Raw genomic sequence first — 27855 nt, forward strand, 5'->3', positions numbered from 1 at the left:
GGGGGGGGGGGGGGGGGGGGGGTCAAATTGATGGTTGAGGGCTCCAACAAAAAGAGGGGCAGGGTCTGTGAGGAGGTTCAGGATTCAAATTCTAAGTGGTAAGATGTCCCTATTGTCAGCGGGGTATATAGGAGACAGAGAGAGAGAGTTGGCACAACAGAGACGCTGCTCGTTATCCATCAGTGAAGATCCTGAAGTTGGAAATATCACCATGGCCTCCTCGCACTGCATTTGGATTGCTTTATTTCTTCTGTCGGCGTTGACAAGTGACATCAGAGTATTTGGTCGTGCAGTAGACACGCTGGGATTTCTGTCAAAGTCGGTGGAGACTGCACGTGTATCCTCCGGGTCCACTTTACGCACGGACGCTTTGAGGCGATGGAGGCGCGGGATTACGGAGACGCACCGGGAGCGGTGCGCGGAGCTGGCGGTCCCTTGGCTGGAAAACGCACGACAAGCTCCTGAGGATCATGCAACGCTGTTGCAGCTCCGTGTTCGGCCTTTTTCCCCGGGGGCCTCACAGGGCCTGGTATTCCCAGGGAAATCTCTTTTCAGCTTTGTCCGCCGGGTTTACCACTGCTGTCAAGACGGACTAAACTGCAGGAGCGTAAAGGGAATTCAAGGTCGCCTGAGAGGAGGTAAGACAAAGTAGTCTCAGCTGAAACATATACTGTGTAATTAAGTTTTTTCCCCCTACACTACAACTGAATTTTGTTGGATGTGTTGCGTTGGTCATGATGATTTACAAGGAGGGGCCCCTGATGGGCTCCAGAGCTCAGAAAAAGTGAAGATCCAGTTTATTTTACCTGTGATTTAATTCTGCTAAATGTAACTCACTGCCACATATACATGTAGTTATTGTAACCACAGAAGCTGGTGTCTTCACAACTGGACTTGAGGCCTGTAGACAACAATCCAGAGAGGGTTGAAAGGGCAAACCTCCAAACTTTGGAGAAGAGTCTTCAAGAAGTCATCGTCTTAACATACATTTAGTCTGTCATGTACGCTCATTAAGTTTCAAGATATCTACAGCAAGATGTGCGGAATACAAATTGTAATAGAGAAAAAGAGAAGCTTTGCTCATTGAAAGTACATTTAGAATCAAATTGACTTAAATTCCCTTTAGCCCATTCAGTTAACATGCACATTATTTCACAGTAAAATATGCAGCCATATGCAAACATATATATTTGGTGCTAATAAAGTGACACAGTGCAGGAATGTCATAAGCCATAGAACTAAAAGCTGATGTGCTTGAAAAGCACTTTGGAGAACGTTAATGGCCTGATTAATGCAGCTGTATAGAGGACGGTGTTATCTGCATACAAATGAGTCTTAGCTGGCTTAATGTTCCCTCCAAGAGGTGTTGAGATACCCTGCTGACAGATTAACAAGGTATTAGGAGTGAAAACATGACCTCTGTGCTGGAGATCCTACTCTGATCCCTGGAGTTTATCAAACCAGAGTGTGACGGGTGTGTATGTGCTGCTCTGTGACAGGAAATGCTCAGTCTTATAACTGCACTGTGATGACAGACTCTTCTTCTTCTCCACAGGCACGGATGTGGAGTTTCTCCTCACCAGAGAGATTTTATCGTTGACGATCGTAAGAGCCGAGCTTCACCTCCAACTCTCAAACCCACAACATCTGGATATCCATCCTGTGCTTCTATATATGGCAAAGCGAGACCATCCTACAAGGTAAAAACTTGATAGGATTATTTTAATGATTTCCTGTTTTACAGAAAGTCCTCATTTCACCCTGAGAGCCTCCAAAAACAAAAGAATTAACTGGTGGCCTGGTTGTAACCCTGTCGTCTCTTGCCTCCTTTAGGTACAGTTTGTGGTCACGGGGCAACACAGTGGAGCTGAGAGTGGATCTGCTGTTCCTTTTCCAGAGTCTGCAGGAGGTGGCAGGTGGTGCTGGAGGGGGTCCCAGCTTGGTGAACATGCAGCGGGTGGTGTCTTCTTCCAGGGGGTACCCACCAGGGGAAAAGCCTGCTTCTGGGGCCCTGCAGGACGCTAATGGTGATGTGTGGGGGGATGGGGCTGCCAGCACACTGACTGCTCGGGAGCTGGGCCTGGTCCTGGGCTGCAGTCAGGCTGGATCAGCGGTGTCCTGTGGAACTGGTAGCGTACACCTCTTACACACACCTTTCATGGCTGTGTACTACAGGTGAAGGCAAACTGAGACTGGACTGCTCTGCATGGACACATCTCACCTGTCTAATCTTTTCTAGCTCAAAAGACACACAACCTCAAAGCTTACACGGAAATGATGCACTTCAATGTCAAATCTATTAATTTATATTTTTTGTAAAATATATATATGTATGTAAAGAGTGAATATGATATACTGTGACTTTAAGGAGTAATTCTTTGGTTATTAAAGCTTGATCTAACAGTGGCTCGTGACATCAAGTGTGTGGCCGTTTCTGTTGGTGGACTTTGTTCAGCTGTGTTCCTCTTTTGGATATTCTGTCCCGACACCTTTCAGATATGCAGTTCTATTTTAAGAGGTTTTCACAGTTGGTGGTAAAAGGTGGAAGAAACAACACCTGGACAAACAAAGGGCCTGTACATGTGCTGTGACCCTGCTCAACTTAGCTGTGACTACTAGAGTTTTGTGGTATTTCAGCATTCGTGTACTTCCAAGATGCTTCACACTTCAGATGCTGTATATTCACAGGCACAGCACTTGTTACAAGACAACTCAAAGTCAACACAAGATACTGTTAAAGGTACAGCTCGACCTGAAATCAAAAATACAAATATTGGCTGTGAAGATGTCTGCCCTCATTTGAATATACTGGAACTAGATGGCACTGGGCTTGTGTGCTCTGATAAAAAGTGGTGGGTGTAGTTCAGTAGGGAGAAAATAGCTCCTACATGAAACTGCTCACAAGGTCCGTGGATTATCTTGCGTAACTAGGTCAAAATTTCTGGTAAGAGACATCTCTGTTGAGTTTTTAAGCCTCCATACTTATGAGGTATTACATTTATATTTTTCTGTACGTACAAAAGTCTGTCCATGAGTCCCATTCCCATGAACGCGATATCTCAAGCACACCTTAAGGGCACTTGGACTCAACAATGAACTGATTTTGGTGGTCAGAGGTCTCTGTGACCTCACAAACCATGCCTTTTAGCCATAACTCAAGAATGCTAATTGCGCCAAAAGTTTAAACAAATGTCCAATAGGATAAAATGATGAAATTTTATATCCAAATGGTCAAAGGACAACTTCACTTTATCATCATAATGTCCTGCAAAAACACTTCTGGCCATTATTCAACACTAACTCAGGAACAGAAGGGGAGACATTTGGTCAGATACTGAAGTGGTGACACTAATTTTGAGTGTCCAACTTCAAACTCTGCTGATTGTTTAGATCTTCTGGGTTTCCAGGATGAAGATATGTGAAAAGCATTTACATTTTTGAATATGTTGCTCCTTTGCAGCAACATTTGAAGTGCCCTCACTCCATTATATTTGAAAGAAGACTGATATCTTCAATGCTCTGCAACTCACACCAAAACAATCTAGATTGATAGATAGCACTACAGGTAAAAATGTGTGTTTTGGATTTGGGGTGAACTGTCCCTTTAAAGACCAAGTTACCGCCATAAGACCTCAACTGGGCAACTGCGGGGTGTCAGGAGCGGAAAAACAGCAGCACCACATTCTGATAAAATAGCACATTTATTAAAAAGAGACAGCATTTATCAGCATTTCCCATTTTGCAGATATATGCCACATCAGTCAGAACAGGCGTCTCCAATACATTTCTCAGTCCACCTGCTGCTGCCTACAACCCCCCAGAGGAGCATTCCTTAATCCAACACATGTATAATTTTACAGTAGGACTCATATTTAAGCTCACACTCGCTGTCTCGCACACTCACACCGTGTGATCGGTGGCTGTAAGACCTCATTTGCGTGTGTATGGTCTGCTGCCAGGACGATGGACACGTTAGCAGATGTTTCGCTGTTCAAATTTGTCTCAGTTTAAATTCATCTCACATGTTCAGTTACTTTGAAAATGAGAAGAAAAACAAAGGAGGAGTAGCAACAAGATGAAAAATGGTCATCTCAATCAAATTTACATTAATTACAGAGCAATTTAAAAGACTCTTCTAGCAGGAAGATTTCAAGGATATTTTGTGTCATGGCAGGGGATTAATTAGTGGTGACAACAAATCTGATGACAAGACATGACATGTTTTCCTCCCCTGGTTTATTCACTGCTTTACCAGGCGAGGGGGGAAAAAAGGATGAAAGAAATCAAGAACCTTTAGCTTCACGTTAGGACTGTGTTTAAAAATTTGGATGGAATGGCGACAATTCTTTGGTTCCCATGTGGAAAAAAAGAGAGCAGATCTTCATTCCACTCTTATTCATTCAACTGTGAGATGTACTTACTGTACAGGCCAGAAAAAAGGCTGGTGAGGAGCTAAATAAGCTGAATCAAGTGCTGGACATATACATTTGACACACTTCTCCTGCTATCCTTCCCGTTTGTTTTTGACTGGCTTTGCTCCTAGAAAAGTTGAAGTTAACGAAAAACTCAAGATATATCAATTCTCCTGACAGATGTTCTTTATTCCTAACAAGAGCTGCTTGTGTGGAATGAAAATCTAGCCCTGAAAAGTGTGTAAAACAGAAAAGAAAAAAAGAAGAGGAGGCTAATTTGATGTAAGCCAACAAAAGAGCAACCTCAAGGTGAGTGATGATAAAGCACAATGTATTCAATAATTCAAGGCAACAAAGACAAACACACAAAAAAATGACATGAATTTAAAATACATGAGGCAGTGCAAAATGTCACACCAATAAAATATCACGTTTTAAAAACTCAAAACAAAAACAGATCCTGAGGAAAAAAATTCAAACATACAAATCCAAGCGTATTATAAAATATCTCCAGATCAGCCCCACTCTGATTTAAATTATATAGAATAGAATGGAAGATCCCACATTTTCAGACATAATCTCATTTATTTGTCTTTCTGACAGTCAGTTCACCTGGCTGCCCATTAAATTTTTTTTTTATAGCTCTGTACCAACAACCGTTCATCTCCAGAAGAAAGGCCACAAAGTCTTCCTCACAAGAAAATCAACAACCCCTAACACCTCAGCTACAACACAAAAGTGATGAGAACAAAACGGTTGTCACACGATAAAAAGTGTGATTTTGTACCTTATATACACACGCAACTGTGTAGACTTGAAGAGAACAGAACACGGTGACTTTGGTGCTGAATTAAATGAAATTTTTGCATCTTTTCAGAGGAAAAAAAGGTGCTTGTATGTCTTAAATATGAGTCGAGTTTACAACTTGAAAAACAAAAGAAAGAAAGAGAACAAAATCCCCAAAACCGTCAACAACTTTTCTGGCACACAAACTTCCTGCTCACCATCAATCAAAATGGGAGGGAGAATCAAGGAGTGAGGAAGGATCCACAACACCTGAATTATTAACCGTTTTTCAAGTACTGCATATGGCAACAGCAATACTGGCAGGGAGGGGGGTGTTGGGGGACATTTAAGACGCATTAGTGAAACAGGCAAAGTTACAAAATTGTCCTTGGAGTAGAGCTAAGCACTTAAGGGAGGTAACTAGATACATAAATAGGAGGGTTCACAACACAACTCCACTAAAAATGAAGAACAAAGCTGCTTTTCAGACCGCATGGAAAGCAAAAAGGGATAACATCGTCCAAAAGCTGAGACTAAAACACAGTCGATGTGGACTCTGATAACGTGGCCATGTAGGGAAAAAGGCTCAAAGATAAAGTAAGATAGATAAAGACTTATCCCCAGTCTGCTCAATCAATACAAGGACTAGAAAAAGTAGCTTAATTGCACTGATAGTTCACACTGAATTAACAAAATGGTACAGTCCACGTCAAAACGGTTTAAGACAACAGATTTGAAAAGGCCAAGTGAAGAGTGTGGCAATAACCGTTGATTTGTAGCGTCAAGTAAACATTTCATATTTTACTCACACTGATGTTGTGCTTTCTTGTCTCTGACTGTAGATGGATGAACTCTGGGGAAGTCTGAAACAGGTGCATTGACTGGCACAGATTCTCACTACTTATTATTTTAACATTGAGCAGCAGCCTGTTCTCTCAGTTTCTAATAACATGGAGAACTGACGTTCATGGCCCATCAGAGTCAACACAGCATTCTGTTTTAAACCAAAAACACAAATTCAAGACAAAATCAAAACTAAACAAAAAACAGTTACAATCGTCCTCCCAGCTAGCTCCTGATGTAAGAAGTGGCAAACACTCAGTTCTTCTAAATCAACTCTATTTTGATTAATGATGGGAAGTTATGGAAGCAAGGCAGAGACAGAAGTTCTTGAATACTTAATATTGAAGATTAAACACCACTTTATTCATAGCAGATCTTAGCAATATTTTAAATCCATGTATCTGAATTTATTTGCTCTGAATTAACATCTTTAAAAACAAAATGTGAAATTTCTTGATTTGCAACTCAAAAGCTGAATTAGATTTTTTTTCCCAATGTTCACAAATTCAGATCCAGAAATTCAAGTTTCAGAATTTCTTGAAAAAGATTCAGGTTCATTTGGTGAAATTGAGATCTAAAAGTTCAAGCTGAAAATTTTCCAATGGAAAAATCTGTCAAATTCAATCTGTCGAATCCAGTTGAAAAAATTCAAGTTGAACATTTTCAGGTATTTGAAACTCTTTGACTTGAACTTGCTATTAGAAAAATTAAGGTCAAACAATTTTAAATTTTGAAAAGAAAAAAAAAGTAACTTGAATTTTTCAAAAAGCTATTTGAAATTTTTTTTTTTTTTAAAATCAGAATTTGACCAAATTAATTTGACTGATTTTTCTATTTGAAATTTAATTTCAGAAATAAATTCAGATATGTGGCTTTCAAAGTAAAACATTTCAATTCTGTGAATTCAGTGGTGTTTAAATCTTAATACTAACTATTCAGTGCTGTTAGAATTCAAATGACTGCATCTCTCATTAGCTCCCATAGGTAATGTATGTCCAAATATACCCAATTCCAACCACATGTCACAGAGGCCGGTTGTGTTTTGCAAGCTTTTTGTTTAAACAAAAACAGGCCACCAAGTTTTCCTTCTCTAACTAAATGAAAAAAAAAAAAAAACATTCTTTGGTGAAACAAAAAGGCAGACATGCAATGAGTGAATAGAAAAGGCAAAAGATCACAGAAAATACAGTGATGTAAAAGATCCTTACTCACTTGAACTTAAGCATTTCACAGCATAAACTTTGACTGTCACTAAATTAAACTGTGGTGTCTCTCACTGAAAGAGACCGTTCCACATCCTCACTTTGTAATCTTTGAATTTTAAAATGGATCCATCCTTGAAAAAAAACAAACAAAAAAAAACAAAAAAGAAATCCCCAAAAAGGACTTTGTAATCACTGCTGAGGACACGTTTAATGGCCATGAATCAGTACTCGGTGGAACAATGCCAAATAAGTCTATCATGCTTCACCACACATCACCAAGACCTGTGAAAACCAACCTATACTGACGTAAAGGCAAGCTGACTCAGACAGAAGGCAGCAAATAATCCCACCAGCCTCAGAGCTGGTTGAACACCAATTACTTTCCTTTGTCAACAACTTAGAGTAGATGATGGCACGTCAAAAGAGGGACTAACTAGATCTGAGTGGGAAGACACAAAAATGCGACGAGTTGAAAAAAATGGGAGCCTCTCAAATGGCAACTGTATTTCCACTAACATATTCTATTAAACCAATTTCTACGCAGCACCATTTCCAATTTGAAGGTCTAACCAGATGCTAAGCAGGAGTGTTAAACAGAGTGTGCTTCCTTGCTACACCCAGTACAAAACGATGCTTTTAGTTTATAAAACGGGCACAGACCAATCACTCCTGAGCATCCCTTAGCTGCTGAAATGTGGTTTCAAACCGTGAAGACTGGCACCTGAAAATCCTGCACAGTCTCTGAGTGGAAATGACTAACATTGTTCAAAAGGGTCAGCAGAGGTGGATGCGAAACACATTCACAAAGAAGCGCACAGCATACACTTCCTACATCTCCTTTTCTTTCCTCAGCGGTAGAAATGGACAGCAGCTTTTGCATCATCGCGAAGTGGCTTTCCGAAAAGTTATTGTCTCTTTTTTGTCCTCCGTCGTCAAGATTTTCAAGCTCTCTCCTGTGTGTATGCCTTTACCTGTGCTGCTGTTGTCATCTTAACCCCCCCAACCCCCCCACCCCCACCCACCTTCTCCCTCTTCATAGTCTCACGTCCGCCTTGTCTGTTTGACGTCCCCTCAACCGCTAGTTGCAGCTCACAGCCGACAGAGGCAGAACAGTGTGGGGATGAACACCCCGAATGCCACGAGGATGGGAAACATTAGGCTGCTGTTGTCGGCTGCGTACGGGTTTGGTGTTCGGGGGCCTGACTGGACCCTGTTCTTGGAACCTGCTGGAACCTTTTTCTTCCCACCTTCCTCGCCTCCTTCGCTATCCTCTTCTTCTTCCTCCTCTTCCTCAGGCTTCTCCAAGCCGGGGTGAGGCTGAAGTTTTGGAACATCTGTGTCGTAAAAAAAGCACAAGTGAAGATTGGCAAAGTTAGTCCACATGGCATGTAAAGAAATTGGTGCTCAAATGGATGTGTCGGAGCACTTGATTATAACACTGCTACAACTACAGACCTACTCACACAAGATTAGTGTAACCTGGCAATCTCTGGCAATTTGTGGTAATTGCAGAGGTTGATCTAAATTCCAATGCGACGCTGCCATGTCTGTAATTTGTCATGTACAAATTCTACCACAGATTACCTACCACATTTCACCAAAAACAGAGATTATGTGATAATATTAGTCCCATGCAAATCCACATCTCAGTGATTTGGGGTCGTATCTATTTTTTATTTGCTCTGCGCCTCTTTCCTGCCTCTTTTCAGGTCAAGGACTATGGAAGCTGCGTTGGCAATTACAAATGACACTTTTGACAGCAAGTTGGGTGCAGGATGCTCATCTCACTACACAGCATGGAGACATTTGCAGAAAGAGCAAGATGAAGAGATGATGATGGATGTAGTGTGACAACGTGTGGCAGAATCAGTTCTGTTTATTCAACCCACATTTAAAGGAACTCGAATTAAAGCCTTGCGGTTGTATTACTCCACAAATCCGTGAAGTTGTGGTTATAATTTGCACCCATGTCTGTGAAAACATGGATACTTCACACACATCTTTCCCCTGACAGTACAGAAGATTTATACAATCAGCACAGTTTCAAAGTGGGCACCTAAGATGAGTGTCACCAATTCATTATCTGACCAAATGTCTCTCCTGAGTTATGATGTTGGATAATGGCCAGAAAACTGTTATTGCAGAACATTATGATGTCACAGTGAAGTTGACCTTTGACCTCTTGGATATAAAATGACATAATTTTATTTGACATTTGTATGAATTTTTGCCATAATTAGAGTATGAATTCTTGAGTTATGGCCAAAAACATGTTTTGCAGGGTCACAGTGACCTTGACCTTTGACCTCCAACCGACAAATTCTAAACAGTTCATTGTTGAGTCCCAGGGGACGTTTGCGTCAAATTTGAAGGAATTCCCTCATGGTGTTCTTTTGATATCACGTTCATGAGAATGAGACGGACGCAAGGTCACGCTGACCTTGACCTTCAACCACCACATTCTAATCAGTTCATCGTTGAGTCCAAGTTGACGTTTGTGCCAAATTTTAAGAAATTCCCTCAAGGTGTTCTTAAGATATAGCATTCATGAGAATGCTACAGACGAGGTGTCAGAGCCCTCGACCTTTCACCTTTGACTACCAAATCATCCAATCAGTTCATCCTTGACTCAAAGTGGACGTTTGTGCCAAATTTGAAAAAATTCACTCCAGGCGTTCTTGAGATATCGCGTTTACAAGAATGAGATTGAGATCACAGTGCCCTTGACCTTTGACTACAAAAATCTAATCAGTTCATCTTGAAGTCCACGTGGACATTTGTGAAGAAATTCCCTCAAGGCATTCTTGGGATGCTATGTACATGTAAATACAACAGACAGACAACCGGAAAACAAAATGCCTTTGGCCACGGCTATCACCGACGCTGCGGTTTAGTAAGGTCAACACTGTACATCACTGTTAGTAGTGCTGTGTAGTGTTTCTGTGATGTGTAGAGCAGAGTTACAAATGACTGTGTGCATTATATCTGGCAAATAATGTCAGCAAATTTAAGTAAAACAGACTTTGTTTACCCTCTCTGAATGCACCACATGAAACACAGATATACTATCTTTTTTGCAAAATGCTCAAGGGTATGTTTGCTGTCTCAGGGCTCACCTTCTAATGTTCCCTTCATTACATAGAGAGCGCAGACCTTGGGGTTGTCATAATAACCCTGAAACAGAGAGAGACAAATGTAAGCAAAAGAAAAGTAATTTAATAGCATACAGGAGTGATGAATACAATCTTTAAAAATGCCTTTCTTCTTTTGTTTAGTCTTCTAAATTTATCCCACTGTAAAGACACAATCAACATTTGGTGCAGGTGGATTTCTGCTGAAAAAGTGGACAGTGAGTGCACAACAGAAGCACCTGTGCTAGAGAAATTTTGTCATTTCAGTGTCTGAATAGTTTTAACGTTTGCAGAAAGAGCAGACAGTGTGTCCCAGATGTATCTTTTTAAAGAGAGAAAATGCAGAGCGATCCAGTGATCTGCAAAAAAATGAAAAGATGAATGAGGTCACTGCAGGAAAACTTTTTTTGAAGTATGCCACCCCACAAATTTAGCCTGCAGCCAGATGTTCTTCAAACCCACTGGCAAAATCTTTTATTGGTCAGAACTCAGAGCTGAGAGGAAATACTAATCATATAGACATATTATTCTTATGGCCTGCAGCAAGTTCCCAAACTTAGAAACAAAATCAAAGGTTATCTCTCTGACTGTGATGTCTTTCTCTATTGGAAGCGCTGTAGTGGTGCAAATATGGGCTGAGTAAACAAGTATGTGTCAAACAAACATTGACAAGATAACTGAATTTTGTGATTGGAAAGTCATTCTGTGAGAATGACTACACTAAGTTAAGAATTTTAGTTTTGAGCATTTATTAAGTATTCCTGTTCTAGTAATTTTTGGCATTTTACCTTTCTCAAAATGCAAGGTGACATAAGGGCTCAGATGCAAAAAACATTTTTTAAAACAGTCTTCAATGTATGTAATTGTAGGCAATGTAATGGGGGCGATCTGTATGAGGTCAAATAGCTATTTACACTGTGTAGGGAAAATCCCTGCATAGCGAGGGCTACTACCAAGGGTGTAGGTTTCATTTGAAGTGGGAGGTCTGGGGGTCCTCAACCAGGAAATCTTGTATATAAATATAAAAACATAATGGAATATAATCCAGTAAGGCTCTCAGGCATTCTGTATTGCTTTCAAATATTTATTCACCCATAGATCAACTTTGCTCATTTCATGTTATCTCTGCTCAGTCAACACTCACCAGAGTGATGGGAGCAAAATCGTCCTTTCAAAAAGTGCTGGGGGACATGTCCCCAGCATCCAGTGTAAATGACACCTCTGTTAAAATGCCTCTCCTCACTGCACTCCGACTGTATTGCCAGTCAATGAAAAGTAATGTCAATAGTAACAGAAGGTACAGTATCACATTGTGCTGTATTGACTGCAAGGAGGACAAAAAGGGAAAGGTAACGCACATCAGGTTTGCCACAATGTCTAACAAAGTAGAGCGCTGATGTTTGATAATGTGAACCAAATTACCAGCACCATTATTGCTGCAGGCCCATCGCAGGAGAAACTAGATGTATCACCAGAGAGTAAAATGTGACAAGGAAAAGAGTGACAGAATGACTAACCTCATTACAAAGATAGCAACAGATAAGAGGCCGTTTTTATTTGTTTAGGCTGATGGGTTCATGGCCTTCACAGCTTATTTAGAGCCAGGCAACAGACTCCAAGACCATCCAACCTAAACAGCAGATTTTTGGGATATTGTAATGTCCTTTCCTAAATCCCAGCAAATGGCTATCATGTCAACGTGAAACAGAAAAAAGGCAAGCGACCACTAACCTGAGGAAGAGGCAATTAGCGGAAAATATGAAATTGCACTCACAGACAGTAGTTGTCTGGTGAGAACAAAGTTAATTGCTGCAGCACATGATGAGTAAACAAATACGATAAAGCACAACCAAATGTGAGACTGTTGTCAGTCATTTGCATGGCCCACACACACTCCGACTGGCTGTCAACAGCCATTTCGGACATGGAGTTCATTATGCAAATGTGCAGCTGATTTTACATGTCGGTCTTGCAGTTGAATAAGAATCACTTTTCTGTGCAAGCTCTGATGGTGATTTCCCACATGGCTCACCTCTGAAATGAATGCCATCTTAATTAAAGCAACAGTTCAACATATTGGGGAATACTCCTGTTGGCAAGTAATTAATGTCACTGTGTGTCACTTGCTCAACGTGCAAACACCAAAGTGGAAAACTGACAAGCTTATTTTTTACACTTGGGTTTTTATAGATTAAACAAACAAGATATGATGTGTTAATTTGTGTGTTGTCAGATTAATTGCAAGGCAGGTTTTGTGATCTTAGCACAGAGCCCATTTAACTATTCCCATTTCCACTCTTTATGCTAGGCTAAGCTAACCAGATGCTGGGGGTGATTTCATATTTAAGAAACATCTAACTTTAAGCATAAAAGAAAAGAATCCTACTGCCCAAAATGTCCAACTATGGCTTTAAATCTTGTCATATATGTTTTTCCATGTTACAAAAGAAGCTGTTTTAACGACCACACTACCCTTTGTTAAGTCATTTCAACAGTAGAATTACGCATGTAGCCGTCATTCTTCCAACCTCTGTCCATCGCACATAGCTACCCAATACCATCTTAAAATAATAAAACACTATTTCATAAATTGAAACGTGACTGTTATTATATGACATAATATGGATTGCAATTAAAGTTTTCAGTTCTATCCTTCAATTGAAAAAAAAAAAAGACAAAAAAATAAATAAACACCCATAAAATTAAAAATGCTGCGTATGTTACATAAAATTTATATGACTTCACTGCTTTCTGAAATACTGTGTATCTTTAATTGCTACCTCACTGTGTAGTAAAAGACTGGCATAACCAGACAAGCAACTAATTAAGTGATCACATATCAAAGCCCTGTAATTGCTATTGAGGTAGTATACGCATTCAAATCATTTGCTCCTGTTCCACCTCACCAACCTATTTAAACTGGATCAACGGATCACAAAGAAAGTTGTCAAAATGCCATTTATAAGTGTAATAATGAAAAGAGCAAACTGGCACTCCCTTTTGACAGACAATGGCATCGAGACATTTCTCTGCCAATCCAAATAAAAAGGACTCACCTTTACAAACTCCACAGTGAGCTTGCCGTTGAAAGTGGACACCTCTCCTTGCACGCTCAGCTTGCCACGTCTAATAGAGAAGGGCACTATCTCATCGTGAGCAGTGCTGTGACCCACTCGCTCAAAGATATCCAGGTCCTTCACCACCGTATGGCCGTTTAGACGGACATCAAACACCTGGAGAAAAGTATTCTCAAATCATTAATGATAAACAGCTAACACACACACACACACACACACACACACACACACACACACACACACACACACACACAGCCCAACATTCATACTGCCAATAGAGAAATTAAGTGAAATGACATGTCTTTTATACTGCATGTGAACTGGAGAAAGTAAAGTACATTGGCACATGGAAAGTTTAATTTGAGTACACATTTTCAAAACATGCAGATTTTAGGGATAACTTTCTCAAATATACTGTACACACTACACTATAATATCTCTGATTCATTGATTGCCATACCTTTTGCTGTGACTGGGCGAAGTAAACTTCTGCATACTTCATAACTAGTATATAGTCTCCTTCCTCACGAATGGGGATATCATATCCAAAAGTGTCCTCATTGTAGCGCTCTGTCTGATACAGAATCTGGTCCTCTGGACTGGAGCGCAGTATTGGCAGACGCACCCCATAATCAGATGCTACAAAAAAGGAGAATAGCATCAGGTTCAGTGTGCACTTTGCTCACAAGAGCACATTAATAGCTGCATTACTGGAAAACCGATCATGTTTTAAGTCAAGCAAAGCACCACACTGCGCAAGCCCTGACCTTTTCCTGCACTCAATAAAATACAGTGGCCTTCTGTCTCAAATGGCAAGTTACCACACTGTGTTCATTCCAACTTGCAATTACAGTAGCTTTGTCTCATAACGGGGGCCAAGAATGACTCTCCACAGTCAATTCGATCATATCATCACCTGCTTCCTCTCCATGCTGAGAGGGGCGGAGCTGTAGTCCTCAGTGCTGACTCCTCATTAGTTTGTGGCTACTTGCGGAAGACAGCTCATGCAGAGGTCTATGCTAGACATTTCCCTTACTCTGAGGAACAGATTTCACCCTCACAATGTCATTCTCAGCAACACCTCACAGGTGAAGCGCAGCAACACACGCAGACTCATGTAAGCAGATAACTGCTGTTAATATCGACTCACCTTTGCCAAGTTTCCCTTCCAATGGGTCCTTTTTGAAGTGTATCCCGTGCACGTCCACATGCGATTCACCCCCGGCATTTACAGCCCAGATAACCCGTTCCGCTAAGCTGAGGCCCCCGCCGTCCGCCCAACACTGCTCTGCCAGAAGCGACAGCACCGCTGCAACCAGCCCGGCGATGAGCTGCGCCGTGACCCGCTGCATTGCCACACACAGCCCGGTCCTACACACACAGACACACAGACAGACAGACAGGGTCGGTATCTGCTCGCTTGAAGCACACTTTCAGTTGCTGTACGGAAGTAACCCTTCCACATGTAACACTAACCACATAAGGTTAGCTAGCGCAAGGAGCTAGCCAGCTTGTCTTGATGACATGCAACATGATATCTGAGTTAGCCAGCATGCTAAAGTTAACAGTACCAAATACCGGTGTCGTAGCATTAGCACAAGATCAAACAGAGACCCATAAAACAACAATACAATTATGAACAAGTATCCTAGCTTTAAGTTAACAAAGCCACGATACACTACCTCAGTATTAATCAAACAAACCAAGAAGATAACGAGAAATTAGCAGCGAGTAACGTTGGTCGGTTAGGCTAGCTAACGTTAGCTAACCTACCTGTCTAACCAGAAATACTTGGTCTATAAGAACCCGGCTAATGCAAATGTCTCTTACCTTCCCCTTCCACAAATGTCTTGAACTTGTCTTTTGCCAATGTGTAAGATTATCTCTGCTAATACGGTGTCACCAGGTGCATACACACTGTAGGATAACTTTACGGTGGGCAGATATTCTCAGTTGCTGATGGCATCAGCCTGCTTCACTGACTTTCATTCAATGTGTGCATCCAAACTAACATTTGCTCTGCTAGCTACAGCGGCTGCTGCCAGTTTGCAGGAGGCGGGGCAGCGCTTCCACCTAACCTTAGATTTCCCATGATTTATGAATGACGGATACTCTGTCGAATCACATCCTCCTGTTCAGATTTCCTCAACCAGTGAACACCATTTCACATCACAGCCCAATCACATCCCACTTTGTTGTAACGATGTACAAATGACGGCTGTGAATGCATTCATCAAGAATATCATAGGTCATAACTCTTGAGGGGTGTAAAAGTGTGTGCCCATATTGTAACCGTGATTGACAGAAGACTGAAGCCGTGTCTTTTTCCACGTCAAGGGGGATTTTGTGAATTTAAAGCCCTGAGTTTTTCCTCTCAGGCTGCATTCTCAATTTGTTCACACACCCCCTACTAAGACGTTAATAATCTATAACCAGGAAGTTTGCCATTTACACTGTGGGTCTAGTTCAATTATACATTAAAGGAAGTGCATACAGGGCTTAATCCAGGACGAGAAACTCACTCAACTGAAATGAAACCATCAATGTGCTACAAAGAGGAGCGTTTTACTATGTTACAGATGCTAATTGCACTTCCACTACATTATACTATTGTAACAAAGTGATTTCTTTTGCACACGTTAATCATCAATCACTCCAAACCCACAAGATGGTATAACCAGAGTCAAGTTACCAGCTCTACCCACACTGACAGCCAAAGGTAAAATATCTTCAATATTATATTTCCAACACTTTTATTTGAGGGACTGACCGTAGGTATGTTTTTAAATATAGAAATATTACACGTGTCCTTTAAGAAATCTTCACGCCCCCCTCCTTCCGGTATGGTATGGTCCGAGTCTTGTCCAATCATAAGAGTCCAACGCAGCGCGCACACGGAGCGCTCTACAGTTGACCAGAAAGGAATGAATGAAGATAGGCCTAGTTGCTATAGCAACAGCAATACCTCTATGGATGACAGGTGTTTCATGAAGGGTTTTTTTTTTTTTTTTTTTTTTTAACCCAACACCGCGTTGGTAAACATACTATGAGACGCCATCTATCCTTAAAAGGAAGCACACAGCCCTGATTAGTTAAATTGTTTGCTACAATGCCATAGATTTTATCAGTAAACATTAAGGCTATAATAAACTCCTTCAAAGTCTTAATGTTTCCACAAAGTATTTTACACAAGCTTATGTGCAAATATTTGCTGGCAGCTTGTTGGTGCTGCTTGCAACTATGTTCTCCAGAAGACAAGTGGCCCAGAGGCAGCATGTAATAGTGCAGTTTTATCGTGGGTGTTGCTGCGCCTGCAACAATCTCCTCTATTCTTTCTGGCTGAAAAACTAATTCTTGCACTGAGCATTTTGGTGTTATGTTAATGTGTAATATGTTGTTTAGTGTTACCAAATAGTTTCAGCTGGAGCATAACAGTGAAATAAAATAGCTTCAGTTGCTTGGTCTGTATAATAAGCATGTAAATATTGTCTGTCACTGCCTCCCAAATAAAGCAAGGCATCTCTTAAGGATAGGTCTCCTGCATACTGTGTAACTATCTAGGAATATGTGTAACTAATAAATATATTTGTAGTACCTCGTAAAAAATAAAGCAAACTTAGTTATGGGTCACACAGGGACACAGCACAGTTAAAGTTATTTTTAGTGTTGACTTGCACAGTGATGGTTCTGCAGTGTTCTGCAGGTAAAGCTCATCCAGTCAGCAGTCTTACCAGAGATGTGTATGAATAATAGATATTATGAGGAGGTTTGTCCTCAAGACATGCAGTGACAGCATACAGTGCTGTATTAATATACTGATGAAAACATATTGACATAAGCCTTATAGACAAACTGTAAGATTAAGAAATTCAGCATGGAATTAGAGGTCCCTATACCAAAATAAGCTGTTGTCAGCATGCACCTGTGTTTTCTTTGGCAACATCAACACAGAAAAAGAGGCTCAAATGTAAACACCTTTTATTTTTCTACAGTTAACTTGGCGAAACATTTTGTTTAATTTGTTATTTGACAAAAAATGTAAATGTGCATACTGAATTTAATAAATTTTTCTCTTTGGCATGCATAAAAATTGCTTGAACAAGACAGATGTGTGGAACATTACCACAACTACAATCATATTGACATTGACATACAGTACAGGTACAACATAGTCACATCCACCGTAAATACAGTTCATATGTCATTCCTTCTGTATGATCTTAGACAGGGCAATATGAATTTTTAAAACCAGACATTACTTGTTCCTAAAGCAAGCTTAAGGACTTCGGACCTGTGAGTACTGAAAGACATAGCATATAATGCTGCAAACCAAGAGCTGCGCGTCCTTGTAAATGGTGTTTCCACTGCCCTTGATCTAAGACCGTAGTGAATAACATATGAAATGTGTCAGAGTTCTGTTTCTCATTAATATCAGAGATCTGCTTCTTGGTTGCATGTAGTTGTCAGACAGTGATGCTTTTACAGGACTCGACTGGCACAGTGAAAAGTCACAGATGGTCACACAGTTACAATACAGGTGTTATATTGCCACATGGGTTCCTGGTTGGAGCACCAATGTCACAGGACAAGGACATTCCACTTACAATCTCTAATATAACACATACTGTGTGGAGACATACCGAAATGTTTAACAGTGTACTGATCTTAACATCTTATCTCCAGGCATTCACTCTCTCACACCGACTTAGTTGTACATTGAAGGCGACATTTTGCGACTCTTATTTTTACCATGTAGAGAATGAGACAAGACACCAGCCATCTATCCACACAGGAAGTTATTTAGTGAGAATTAAAGTGCAAAAACATAAGTTGGACAATCATCAGCTAGGCTACAGCAAATTCTGCCTCAGTTGAACTGGAGACTTTTCAGGAAGAACACTTATTGATTGAAAGTGTGAGGTGATTCCTCGCCCCCTAACATTCGAGGAGTTTTGATTCCAGTGTCATTCAGATTTTTGATGGCTCAGAGATCTTAGCTTGTCCTCTGGTGTACTTGGTCAAGTATAGAGACGGACACAGCTTCACATTCAGGACCGATCATTTTATGATCTTAGCGAGACATCATTCGTACAAACTCTGTGAAGAGATGGGGATAATGACAAAATGCAACATTGCACTAAACTTTACAGCATACCTTAAAGGCACAGGTCACCCCAGAATCCCAAACATATATCTTTCCTCTTACCTGTAGTGCTATTTACCAGTTTAATTAGTTTTGGTGTGACTTGCTGTTGGAGATATCGGCCATACAGATGTCTGCCTTCTCCTCATGTGACCCTGCGTTCTCCTATGAGGATAATACATTTTGGGTTTCCTGCACGTTATACTTCATTCTCCCTATTTTAGACCTGTTTTTCTTGTTTGTGGACACTTTTATGGGCCATCTAGCGGTAGTAAGACCACAATACAGTAATTCATTGTAAAAAAAAAAGATGGCAGCCAACTCTGCTAAGTCAGATACCTTTCTTTAAGGTACAAAACCTGATCTAATTTTATGGTTGAAACTTGTATGCTTAATAGCATTTGTAGTTTGATATTGGATACAAATTTGACCAAGCTAAGACACTGTTAATTAGGAGTACTCACTGAGGACACCAGGACTCTATTATTGTATTATCACAGTGTGACCAATTATGTTTGACAGATTGTTCCTACAGAAAAAAAGGACATTCATAGCTTGGAGTACAGAGAGAGGAAAATTAATCCAGAATTACAAACTGAACAAATCACAAGGCTTTTAGATATGTTGCATTATTTGCTACTTCGTTTTGCACAGCCATGTTCAGGCATTGAAATGAATAGTTTTGGAAAGTTTTAGACTTGAACAGTGACCCCTAAGCTAAACAACACTGAGCAAATGTTGAATTGTTTGTCATCTTTTGAAAACCACTTACTGTTCAAAGATGATGCTCAAGTTTTATACTTACCTGGTCCTACTAATCCCACATACTAAGCAGAAATTAAAAATGCAAACCAAACAAATGCTCTCAGGTGGATAATGGAACTAGATGGTACTCGGCGTGCGGTGCTCAAGCACAAAAAAAGCAACTGTGAGCAGTTTCATGTTGGAAGTATTTTTTCTACTGAACTACACCCACCAGCCGTGTCACTGCGCAGAAATAAAATATGCATCTACAGTACTGCTAGCTCCCCTAGCACCACTAAGCTAGCTAACATTACAGCTAAGCCATGGAGGATGGCATTAATGTTTACATCTTGCGTTGTCAAGAGCATGAGCCTCTCGTCCAGTACCCTAGTAGATGCATGCTTCCCTTTGTGTGGGTAGACAAAAATACTTCCTTTATGAAACTGCTCACAACAAGGTCTGTGGATTATCTTGAGTAACCACATCATGATTTCTAAAAAGAATAATTGCTGTTGAGTTTGTGAAATTTATTTTTTGGCACTTAGAGCCCCACAAGCCGAGTGCCACCTAGGTCATCATATTCAAGACAAGGCAGACATCTCTACAGCTTATATCTCAAACACTCAGTAACGCACACCAAACTAATTTTGATAAATAGCACCACACGTAAGAAGAAAAATATGTATTTCTGATTTAGGGGTGAACTGTGCCTTTAAATGAATAGTTTGTAAAGGTGATTTACCTTCAAAGTCAACAAGCCCATCACCATTCAGGTCAACATCCCTCAGGATATCTTCGACTTCCTTTAAACCCACCTGGAACAAAGGTCAGCAGCAGTTAGTGGAGCATCACACACAGTGAGTATTCTTACAATAAAGAGACTCCCTGTTCTCTCTCTTTGTCTGATCCAACTGTTACCTGTTGGCCCAACAACTTCCTCATTGCATCTCGGAGCTCTGATGTGCTTATGGCACCATCTCCATTAGTGTCAAACTGAGAACAAGAAGCAGATAAACAACATTAAAAATGGAGAAGTAAATACAAAAAAATTCACAACACAACCAACGCTACTGAAAGCGTTATATAAATGTTAATCCAGAAACTCTTACCTCTCGAAACGCATCTTTTAACTCTTTTATTCCAATCATGTCTGCAGTTTCGGCGAGGAGTTTTGGGCCCATCAACTCTACAAAATCCTCAAAATCAACATGACCTCCCACTTAAGAAAAAGAGATTTTGGCACAGTATTTCAAACCACAACACATACAGGGCACAACTATTAGCATGATACATGAATAATAAGTTCGGTCCTTACAGTTCATGTTTATCTGTTGACTCAGCTCAATCAGCTCCATTTCAGTGGGCATGTATCCCATAGTTCTCATACAGTTTCCAAGGTCTTTACAGCTGATGAAACCGTCCTTGTCTTTGTCGAACTCTTTGAAAGCGTCCCGTAACTCTGTTGAGCAACAAAAGAAACATTATTAGCAATTGAATTCTGTCACTGCATGTTAAAACTCATCCTTCTATTCATTTAATTTGACTTTTATATTTGCTCTGTATATCATTGTTTATATTTGTTTGACTGCTTAGTGTCAGTAAAGAAAGAGGGAACATTGAAGAGAAACTTACCATCCATTTCTTCTGGCCGCAGCTCTCTGTCCTATAAGAAATGATATTTAATCACCGGTCAGTACAAAACTATAAGCAGTCATTATGACCACACATCAAAACAAACACAACTCGTCTGTGTGTGAGCTACCTCCAAACATACCGCTGACAGCGCTGTGACTTGAGTGATGCCCAAATCTAAATCAGTGATCTCCTCCATAACAACCCTCAGCCTTCTTGTGAACCTCAACTTAAGGATGCCTAATGGGAAAGGATGTTAACAGTAGACTGAAACTATCTCACATCTTGATGACAAAACCTCCAAGTATAAATAGGCCGATCCCTATGAAGCATGACTGGGAAACATAACCCTCCGAGTTCACAGAAGAATTTGGCTGTTTCTATTTTTTTTTCCAGTGGTTGCTTACAATGAACACAACCTTTAAAGGGCAGGGAGAGAGGCAGACATATCCCAGAGCCCTCAGGGGTTAACAGCAGGAGCAGTGAGAAGTCTAAACACAACACTGTGTGCTGACGTCAGGCCCAAAAAACTGGCTGACCGGAACCGCTGACGTAGAGAGAGTATTTCCAACATGTGTGCTCCATTAGCGCTTCAATTTGCCAATCCATCAGTGTCAGTTCATCAACCATCGCATGTACACTGACATGTCCCAGGCCTCATCAATCTACTCACATGACTGTGCAATAACCTCCACTGAAAGTACAATCATGCAATTCACCTGCCATCACTGCACACAGATTGAACAAACCATATAAGAGTGTATAGAAAATAAATGAGCTCTGGACTGTGCAGATACAGTCATAACTGAGAAACAGGAAGACATGCTTATCTGCTTTCTTGCTAAAAATCAGATAAGAACATTGATACCACTCTCATATCTGCGAGGTAAAACATGAACCATATCCAGCGGTCAGTTAGCTTAGCACAAAGAGTAGCAACAGGGGGACACAGCTTGCCTGTCTCTGTCTGAAGGTAACGAAATCCACCTACCAGCACCTCTAAAATTCACCAGTTAAAAATGAAATATTCTGTCTCGGTCTGGGGGCTAAGCTAAGCTAACTGGCTGTTGGCTCCAGCTACATATTAAACTGTCAGACATCAATCTTCTTATCTAACTCTTGGGAAAAAAGCAAATAAGGCATTGCATTTATTCACAAGCTCCTAAACACTCCTGTAGTCTTTTGTGAGCTTGCAGGCTCAATCATTTTCCAAACCTGTGTGTTCCCCACTGACAGCTGGCAAGATACCAGACAAAAGCAGCAGGAGTGGAAGTAGCAGGATATATGATGGAAAGTAATTGAAAGGGTCTCAACAACCGAGCGATGACTGCTGTTGTGGCAGCTTGTTTGGCAATAATAGAAATCCTATCTAGGTTAGATGTAATGCTGAAATAAATACACACAGATATAGTTTAAAAAAAATAGGATGTTTGTTGAGACTTACGTACAGCCTGCCTGCACTCGGCCATGCCTTTACTCAGGAAGACACAGGTTTGCAACCGTGCGTTCCTCACGAGAATGCAGTTTTGTGTCATGGAAACAATGGACTCCTGATATGGCCCAAGATACCCTGCCTGGCCCATCTCCTCACAGGGCAGCACCCCTCCGAATCTCCTCTCAGCATCCTGGAGTATCTTCCCAGAGGGGTGCAGAGACAGTGTTAGAGATCTGTGGCAGCTTCAGAGCAGAATGCAATAAAGATATAAGTTGAAAGACGATGTATGAGTCAATGTAGACTCTATACTCTTGAATTGGGGCAATAGATTAAATGCTAAAACAGAAGTTTACTCCTCTGTAAAAGTATTCTGTGTGTGTATGTATGAGAGAGAAACAATGTTGAAAATATGAAAACATGGCAAAGAGGCAAAATGCATCAATAAAATAGCATGTTGCCAACTTTCCACTCATCGTTCATAACAGTTTACTTGCCACGTTGTAGGGACTGGCACCTCAAACCTATACACTGTCACAGGAACAGTAAACATACTCAGAAGCAGAGAAAAGACTAAAGCTCCGGGGAACAGGCTACATATGATGTGATCACAAAAGACATTTGGACACATTTTCTTCTGTGAGACATGCAGTACTTTTTTAGAACATAGTTCCTGTTACACAGTAAAAGTCTGAAAAAATCTGGAACCATTAATCTAACATGTTTAACAAAATGCACCCAAGAGCCAACAACAAGCAGCGCAGTTTCATAATGAGTTTCAATTCATAAAGTCCTTTCCACCACCAACATTAATTAGTGTGGACATTAAGACTCCTAACTCCAAACTCTAGAACAATTATGATAATGATCGTAACAGCATGTCCCACAAAAACATAATACGGATCCCAGGTAGCCAATGTTGGCTGACTACTGTGTTCCAGCCCCAGGGGACCAAATGTGAGCCAGCTTTGGCCTCTTTAATTTTCCCAAATCTGGCCCAGATTTAACTGTTACAGAAACAGGCCTGTTCTGGCTGAGACATGGCACTATAACAAGTTCTGGCCCAATGATGGTTGCCAAATCTGGGCTCAGTTGTGCATAGTAGACACAGGGTTATGTTGGCTGAGACACGGCTGCTGGACAAAACTGTGACCAGCACTAGAACAGGTTCTGGCCCATTGATGGCCCAAAATCTGGGCTCAATTGGGCATTGTAGACTAGGGGCCTATACTGGCTGAGACACAGTTGCAGGGCAAAACTGCACCCAGCACCAAAATGGGTTCTGGCCCATTGATGGCTTCAAATCTGCACCTAACTGGGCATTGTAGATGCAGACCTATCCAAGCTGAGACTGGCAAATGTAGTATGAATATTCTATTGTAGCTTTGCTATGTGTATTTTCTGCATTCTACATTTTGTTACACAGCCAGTCTTTAAAGAAGTATGTTTGTATGGTAAGCCTTTATTGGCGTACAGTAATAATCTAAACACTGGCTATGAAAAGATCATAATGTAGCCTGATAATAACAATGAGTGTATAACAGTGTTGCGCATACTGTACTAACATTATAAAAAATGATTAAATCATTAAGTCAGAAAAAACCCATTTAGATGAATATAATAGTGTCATAATGAAAAACAGAGGATTGCCCTTTAAGAGCATAGGAACCTCTCTGGTGTTTAATTTTGTACATCATGAAAAATACACATACAGATAAATATATTTGTAAGTATTCTGGGGGTTTTGCAATAAGATGACTGATTTACTCAGCATCCATGCTTGAGTTCGAGCAGAGAAGAAGAACAAATGCAACTGCACACAACAATAGAGAATTTCTGAGAATACTACTGTCAAGTGTCATTTACAAGTTTCACTTTCAAAATTCACCAAACAAAGTGAGGAAGACAGGGTGCATCAGAGTGAAAACATTCCTACCGTTCTCAGAGGCCAGTCTAAGCAGTTTCCCATACCAGAAGAGAAAAGAGGCACTAAAAAGGACCATGAGGACCTTTTCTCCGTTAAGTTTGCAGTTCGGATTTTGAGAGGAGTGCGGACAAGAGCAAGACCCATGAAGACTCGGATGCTAACCTACAGCTGGTTGAAAAAACAGTGAACTGTACTCCACTGCACTGTCTGGAGTAAACAAATGTAGCAACAGACAGCCAGTGACACAGTAAGAGAGAAAGAGAGGGAGTGAAGAGTGAGGAGCGAGGGCGAGGAGCTAAATGAGAGAGGGAAGAGGGCCAAGGGGGGAAACAGAATTATGCCTATTAAAGGAAAAGAAGGTGATCCACTGTCTGCGAGATATTTAGCCAACTGTAACACTGACCAAACTGTTACAGCTATTCTGTGAACCACGCAGACACTTTAAACATGGGATCACAGGCATCAACCATGAGAATAAACAAGACAAATGTTACAAGCGGTGTCAGCTTTCCTGCAGGGAAAACATAGTATCGCAAGCAAGTGACCTTTGCTTCAGGGTCACACACATATTGTGAGGTGTTTGCTCTTTCTAGGCTGTGAAAATCAGAAGCAGGCAAGTTTACAAGAACACTCGGTAATGACCTATTTACAGTCTCCTCACCTGCGCTCTCACTCTCAAGTGCGAGACTTATTTGTCAGTTTGCAGCCTCGACATTGCATTTAAATTCATGTATTCCACTTTCTGCACGTGCCTTTGTTTTTCTTGGCTTATACACCCCCACACATCATCCTCTGCCCTCTGCAGGCAAAGACAAGGTCACTCTGACCTACAGCCACCACATGGCACCAAAGAGAAACACATGAAGACCGTGACTGTGTGAGGAATACAGTTACAGTATGGTCCATCTGTTACAGTGAAATGTACATCCGTAGAAAATCAGAAAACAGCTAACTAGTGAGGTAATATCTTACTCTGCACAGAACAATAGTGAGGATATGGGTTTCTTTGTAAAAGGTTTCAAACAATTCACATCCCCGATCGCCATCTGTTCACGTGTATCCCAATCCTGTCTTGCTGAAACACTAAAAATGCACTTAACTTTGAATGCATTGTTCAGACAAAACTCCAAAGATAGCGTGTGTCTCTCAAACCATGCATTACATCTCTGCCCGTCACTGAACTCCTCTCCATCTAGCTGTCTCATCAAAGACCTTTTTGAGGTCACGCTAATGTTTTCACAGAGCTGCTCGCAGACTGACTCATGGGTTATTTGCAGAATAGGCTTTCACACTATAACTATTAGAAGATTTTTCTCCTGAAAGCCACACAATGGATGATCTCCATGTTCCCATGCTGAGTCTATTTCACGGCTTGCAGCTTCCTAATTCAAATCACCTCCTGATTCATGATCAGATTAAAACCCAAACACCCTACATGGCGAGAACTAAACTCTGAGTTCTGAGGAAGAGATGCCATCAATAAACAACATGTAATCAGGAGTTTAAGCAGCGAGGTGGAGCTTTGTGAGAATGTAAAACTAAAACTAGTTGCTTTGACAGACTTTAGCTCGGTGAGCCAAAATTATGCAAAATCACACCACTGCTAGGGATCCAAGCATATTAAACTAAGCTTTTTTCTTCTGTGTCAAAGGCTGAAAATAGAGCCTTCATCACCAACAGGAACATCAAAGTGATTTCCTTCAAACACAACAATCACTGCAGTGTTCCTGATTAAATGACGCCGGAATATAAATATATATCTTTTATCTTTGACCAAATACACATTAGCACATCAGAGATTTCCACCTCTCCATGCTAGTACATCTCATCTGCCCCAGCACATCCACTTCAATAAGAAAGGTCTGCCTGATTGAGAGGGTCTGTAGGAGGTAGTGCCGTATTTACAAATTACATAAGAAATGGATGTGTAGAAGAAGCTCTTCCCCGTCCAGTCTGTCCAGTAATGACTGTGTTTGCGGACTGCATCACAGAGCACATTAGCGTATATGGATTGTAAACAGGGCGTCAGTGTAGCCAGAAGCAACACTTAACCACTTCATATCGGTGTGCACTTTTGTGGAAATACGAATAACAAAGTACTATTTTGTGCGTGGCAAGCCGAAGTGAATGTAATGCAGTTTATTTTTAGATGAAGCCCACAGTACTAGAGACATCAATGTGGTGTCATGCATACAAATTGATTTATAAAGCCAAATTATTTTTAGAAGCTTTACCAATTGGCTTTTACATAAATTAGGATTTAGGTTTGGGGTGTCACTGTCAGAGCGTGTCAGGGCCCCAAGATCGCTAGGAGCATCCCTGCTTCACACACAATAACTCCTCAATTTAATGTATCCTGTGGAGGTGATTCAATTTAAACAAAATGTGTAAAACAACTGACTGATCCCAGTATTTCAGGGCCTTACCTGCCCAAACAGTGAATTGAGGATCGTGCGTAAATTGATATCAGATGCAGAAGAAGCAGCACTAGACCTCCGGGAGCGGCGAGAGGACCTGCTAGACAGCGGGACCAGGGAGCAGGAGGACGGGGATGGACTGCTGACATGACCCCCGCTGTTCGCCACACTGACCCCTTTATGGTCCTTCGGCTCACAGAGGGGAGCCCTGTCATCGTTGCTGTCCGACAGAGAGGGCACTCTGGGGACCGGGCGTGCGTGCGTGTGACAGCGACGGGGATGCTCAGGTTCAGGTGGTCCCGCTGCCGCTGGACGGTCCTCCCGGTTGTGCTTCCTGCGGTGGTGGTGCCGGTGTGTGGGCTTGGATGCCCTGCAGCGCTCCCTCACACCTCGGCCCGCCTCGCCGTTTGGCTCCGGCGGGTCCGGAACTTGGCTGTGGGGGGCATGTGACTTACTCTTGCCTCGAGTGGCTGTATCATTACTACTGTCCTGGCTGCCGATGAGGGACGGGTGACACAGGGGTCTCCGGGCACTAATGTCGCACTCGGCCGACCAGAAGGACTCCTCGGCTTTGCTGCTGCTGCTCTGGAGTGCAGCGGGACGGTGGTGATGCTGGTGCTGATGCTGATGGTGATGCTGACTTCTCCGGCTTTCTGCTGTGCGTTCGGGGAGGTGTGTGGGTCTCTTCGCCGCAGAGGATGATTTCAGTAAGGAGGTCGTGGATTCAGATTTTGGAAAGGAGGAGCTCATTGCTGCGGATCTGGTCTAGTCTGTCTCGGTGGGTTGATCATCGACATCATACACCGTTTTCTCTCCATGGTCGACCCATAATAGCATAGCAGAGGCTGCCCGCGGTAAGTTAGGCTACATTTCACCACCTGATTGCTGTGCGGCAGCGCGGCCGGAGCGCGCGCAGACTGCTCAACAGAGGGGCACACACGTCGCTGCAGAGCGCGTCACCTTTTCATTGATGTGGATGCTGGTCTCTGGCATCGTGGCAGTGACGTGGGCGTGGACGGTAGTAAGATACACCAGTGGTCAGCAAACTTTTCCATGACAAAGACAGACCAAACATAAACAACCATTACACCACCCAAACACAAAAA

At 41.5% G+C, this 27855-nt stretch overlaps 3 protein-coding genes across 5 annotated transcripts; 1 reads left to right on the forward strand and 2 right to left on the reverse strand.

Annotated features, from left to right (window-relative positions):
* The first annotated feature begins 65 nt into the window (after nucleotides 1-65).
* On the forward strand, nucleotides 66-2404 carry si:ch211-170d8.2 (uncharacterized protein LOC571755 homolog). The gene is made up of 3 exons (XM_050051284.1): nucleotides 66-638; nucleotides 1556-1700; nucleotides 1834-2404. Exons 1-3 carry the CDS (start codon nucleotides 104-106, stop codon nucleotides 2177-2179), a joined length of 1026 nt encoding a protein of 341 aa, XP_049907241.1. The 5' UTR covers nucleotides 66-103; the 3' UTR covers nucleotides 2180-2404.
* Nucleotides 2405-3682: 1278 nt separating this feature from the next.
* Nucleotides 3683-15604, reverse strand: mlec (malectin). Its single transcript, XM_050051472.1, has 6 exons — nucleotides 15285-15604; nucleotides 14605-14825; nucleotides 13915-14093; nucleotides 13434-13610; nucleotides 10363-10420; nucleotides 3683-8580 (listed from the first exon to the last, which is right to left on the reverse strand). The coding sequence occupies exons 2-6, from the start codon at nucleotides 14804-14806 to the stop codon at nucleotides 8336-8338; spliced, it is 861 nt and encodes a 286-aa protein (XP_049907429.1). The 5' UTR covers nucleotides 14807-14825; nucleotides 15285-15604; the 3' UTR covers nucleotides 3683-8335.
* Nucleotides 15605-17424: 1820 nt separating this feature from the next.
* cabp1a (calcium binding protein 1a) lies at nucleotides 17425-27716 on the reverse strand. Of its 3 annotated transcripts, XM_050051064.1 has the most exons (8): nucleotides 24342-24523; nucleotides 22422-22607; nucleotides 20974-21004; nucleotides 20657-20800; nucleotides 20451-20560; nucleotides 20260-20334; nucleotides 20084-20156; nucleotides 17425-18551 (listed from the first exon to the last, which is right to left on the reverse strand). In XM_050051064.1, exons 1-8 carry the CDS (start codon nucleotides 24474-24476, stop codon nucleotides 18526-18528), a joined length of 780 nt encoding a protein of 259 aa, XP_049907021.1. In that variant the 5' UTR covers nucleotides 24477-24523; the 3' UTR covers nucleotides 17425-18525. The 3 variants fall into 3 exon arrangements, with proteins under 3 accessions (XP_049907021.1, XP_049907020.1, XP_049907022.1); XM_050051063.1 differs by lacking the exons at nucleotides 22422-22607; nucleotides 24342-24523 and adding an exon at nucleotides 26759-27716; XM_050051065.1 differs by lacking the exon at nucleotides 22422-22607.
* Nucleotides 27717-27855: the final 139 nt, after the last annotated feature.

This window comes from Epinephelus moara, chromosome 8 (assembly GCF_006386435.1).
Source record: "Epinephelus moara isolate mb chromosome 8, YSFRI_EMoa_1.0, whole genome shotgun sequence".
NCBI classification, from domain to species: domain Eukaryota; kingdom Metazoa; phylum Chordata; class Actinopteri; order Perciformes; family Serranidae; genus Epinephelus; species Epinephelus moara.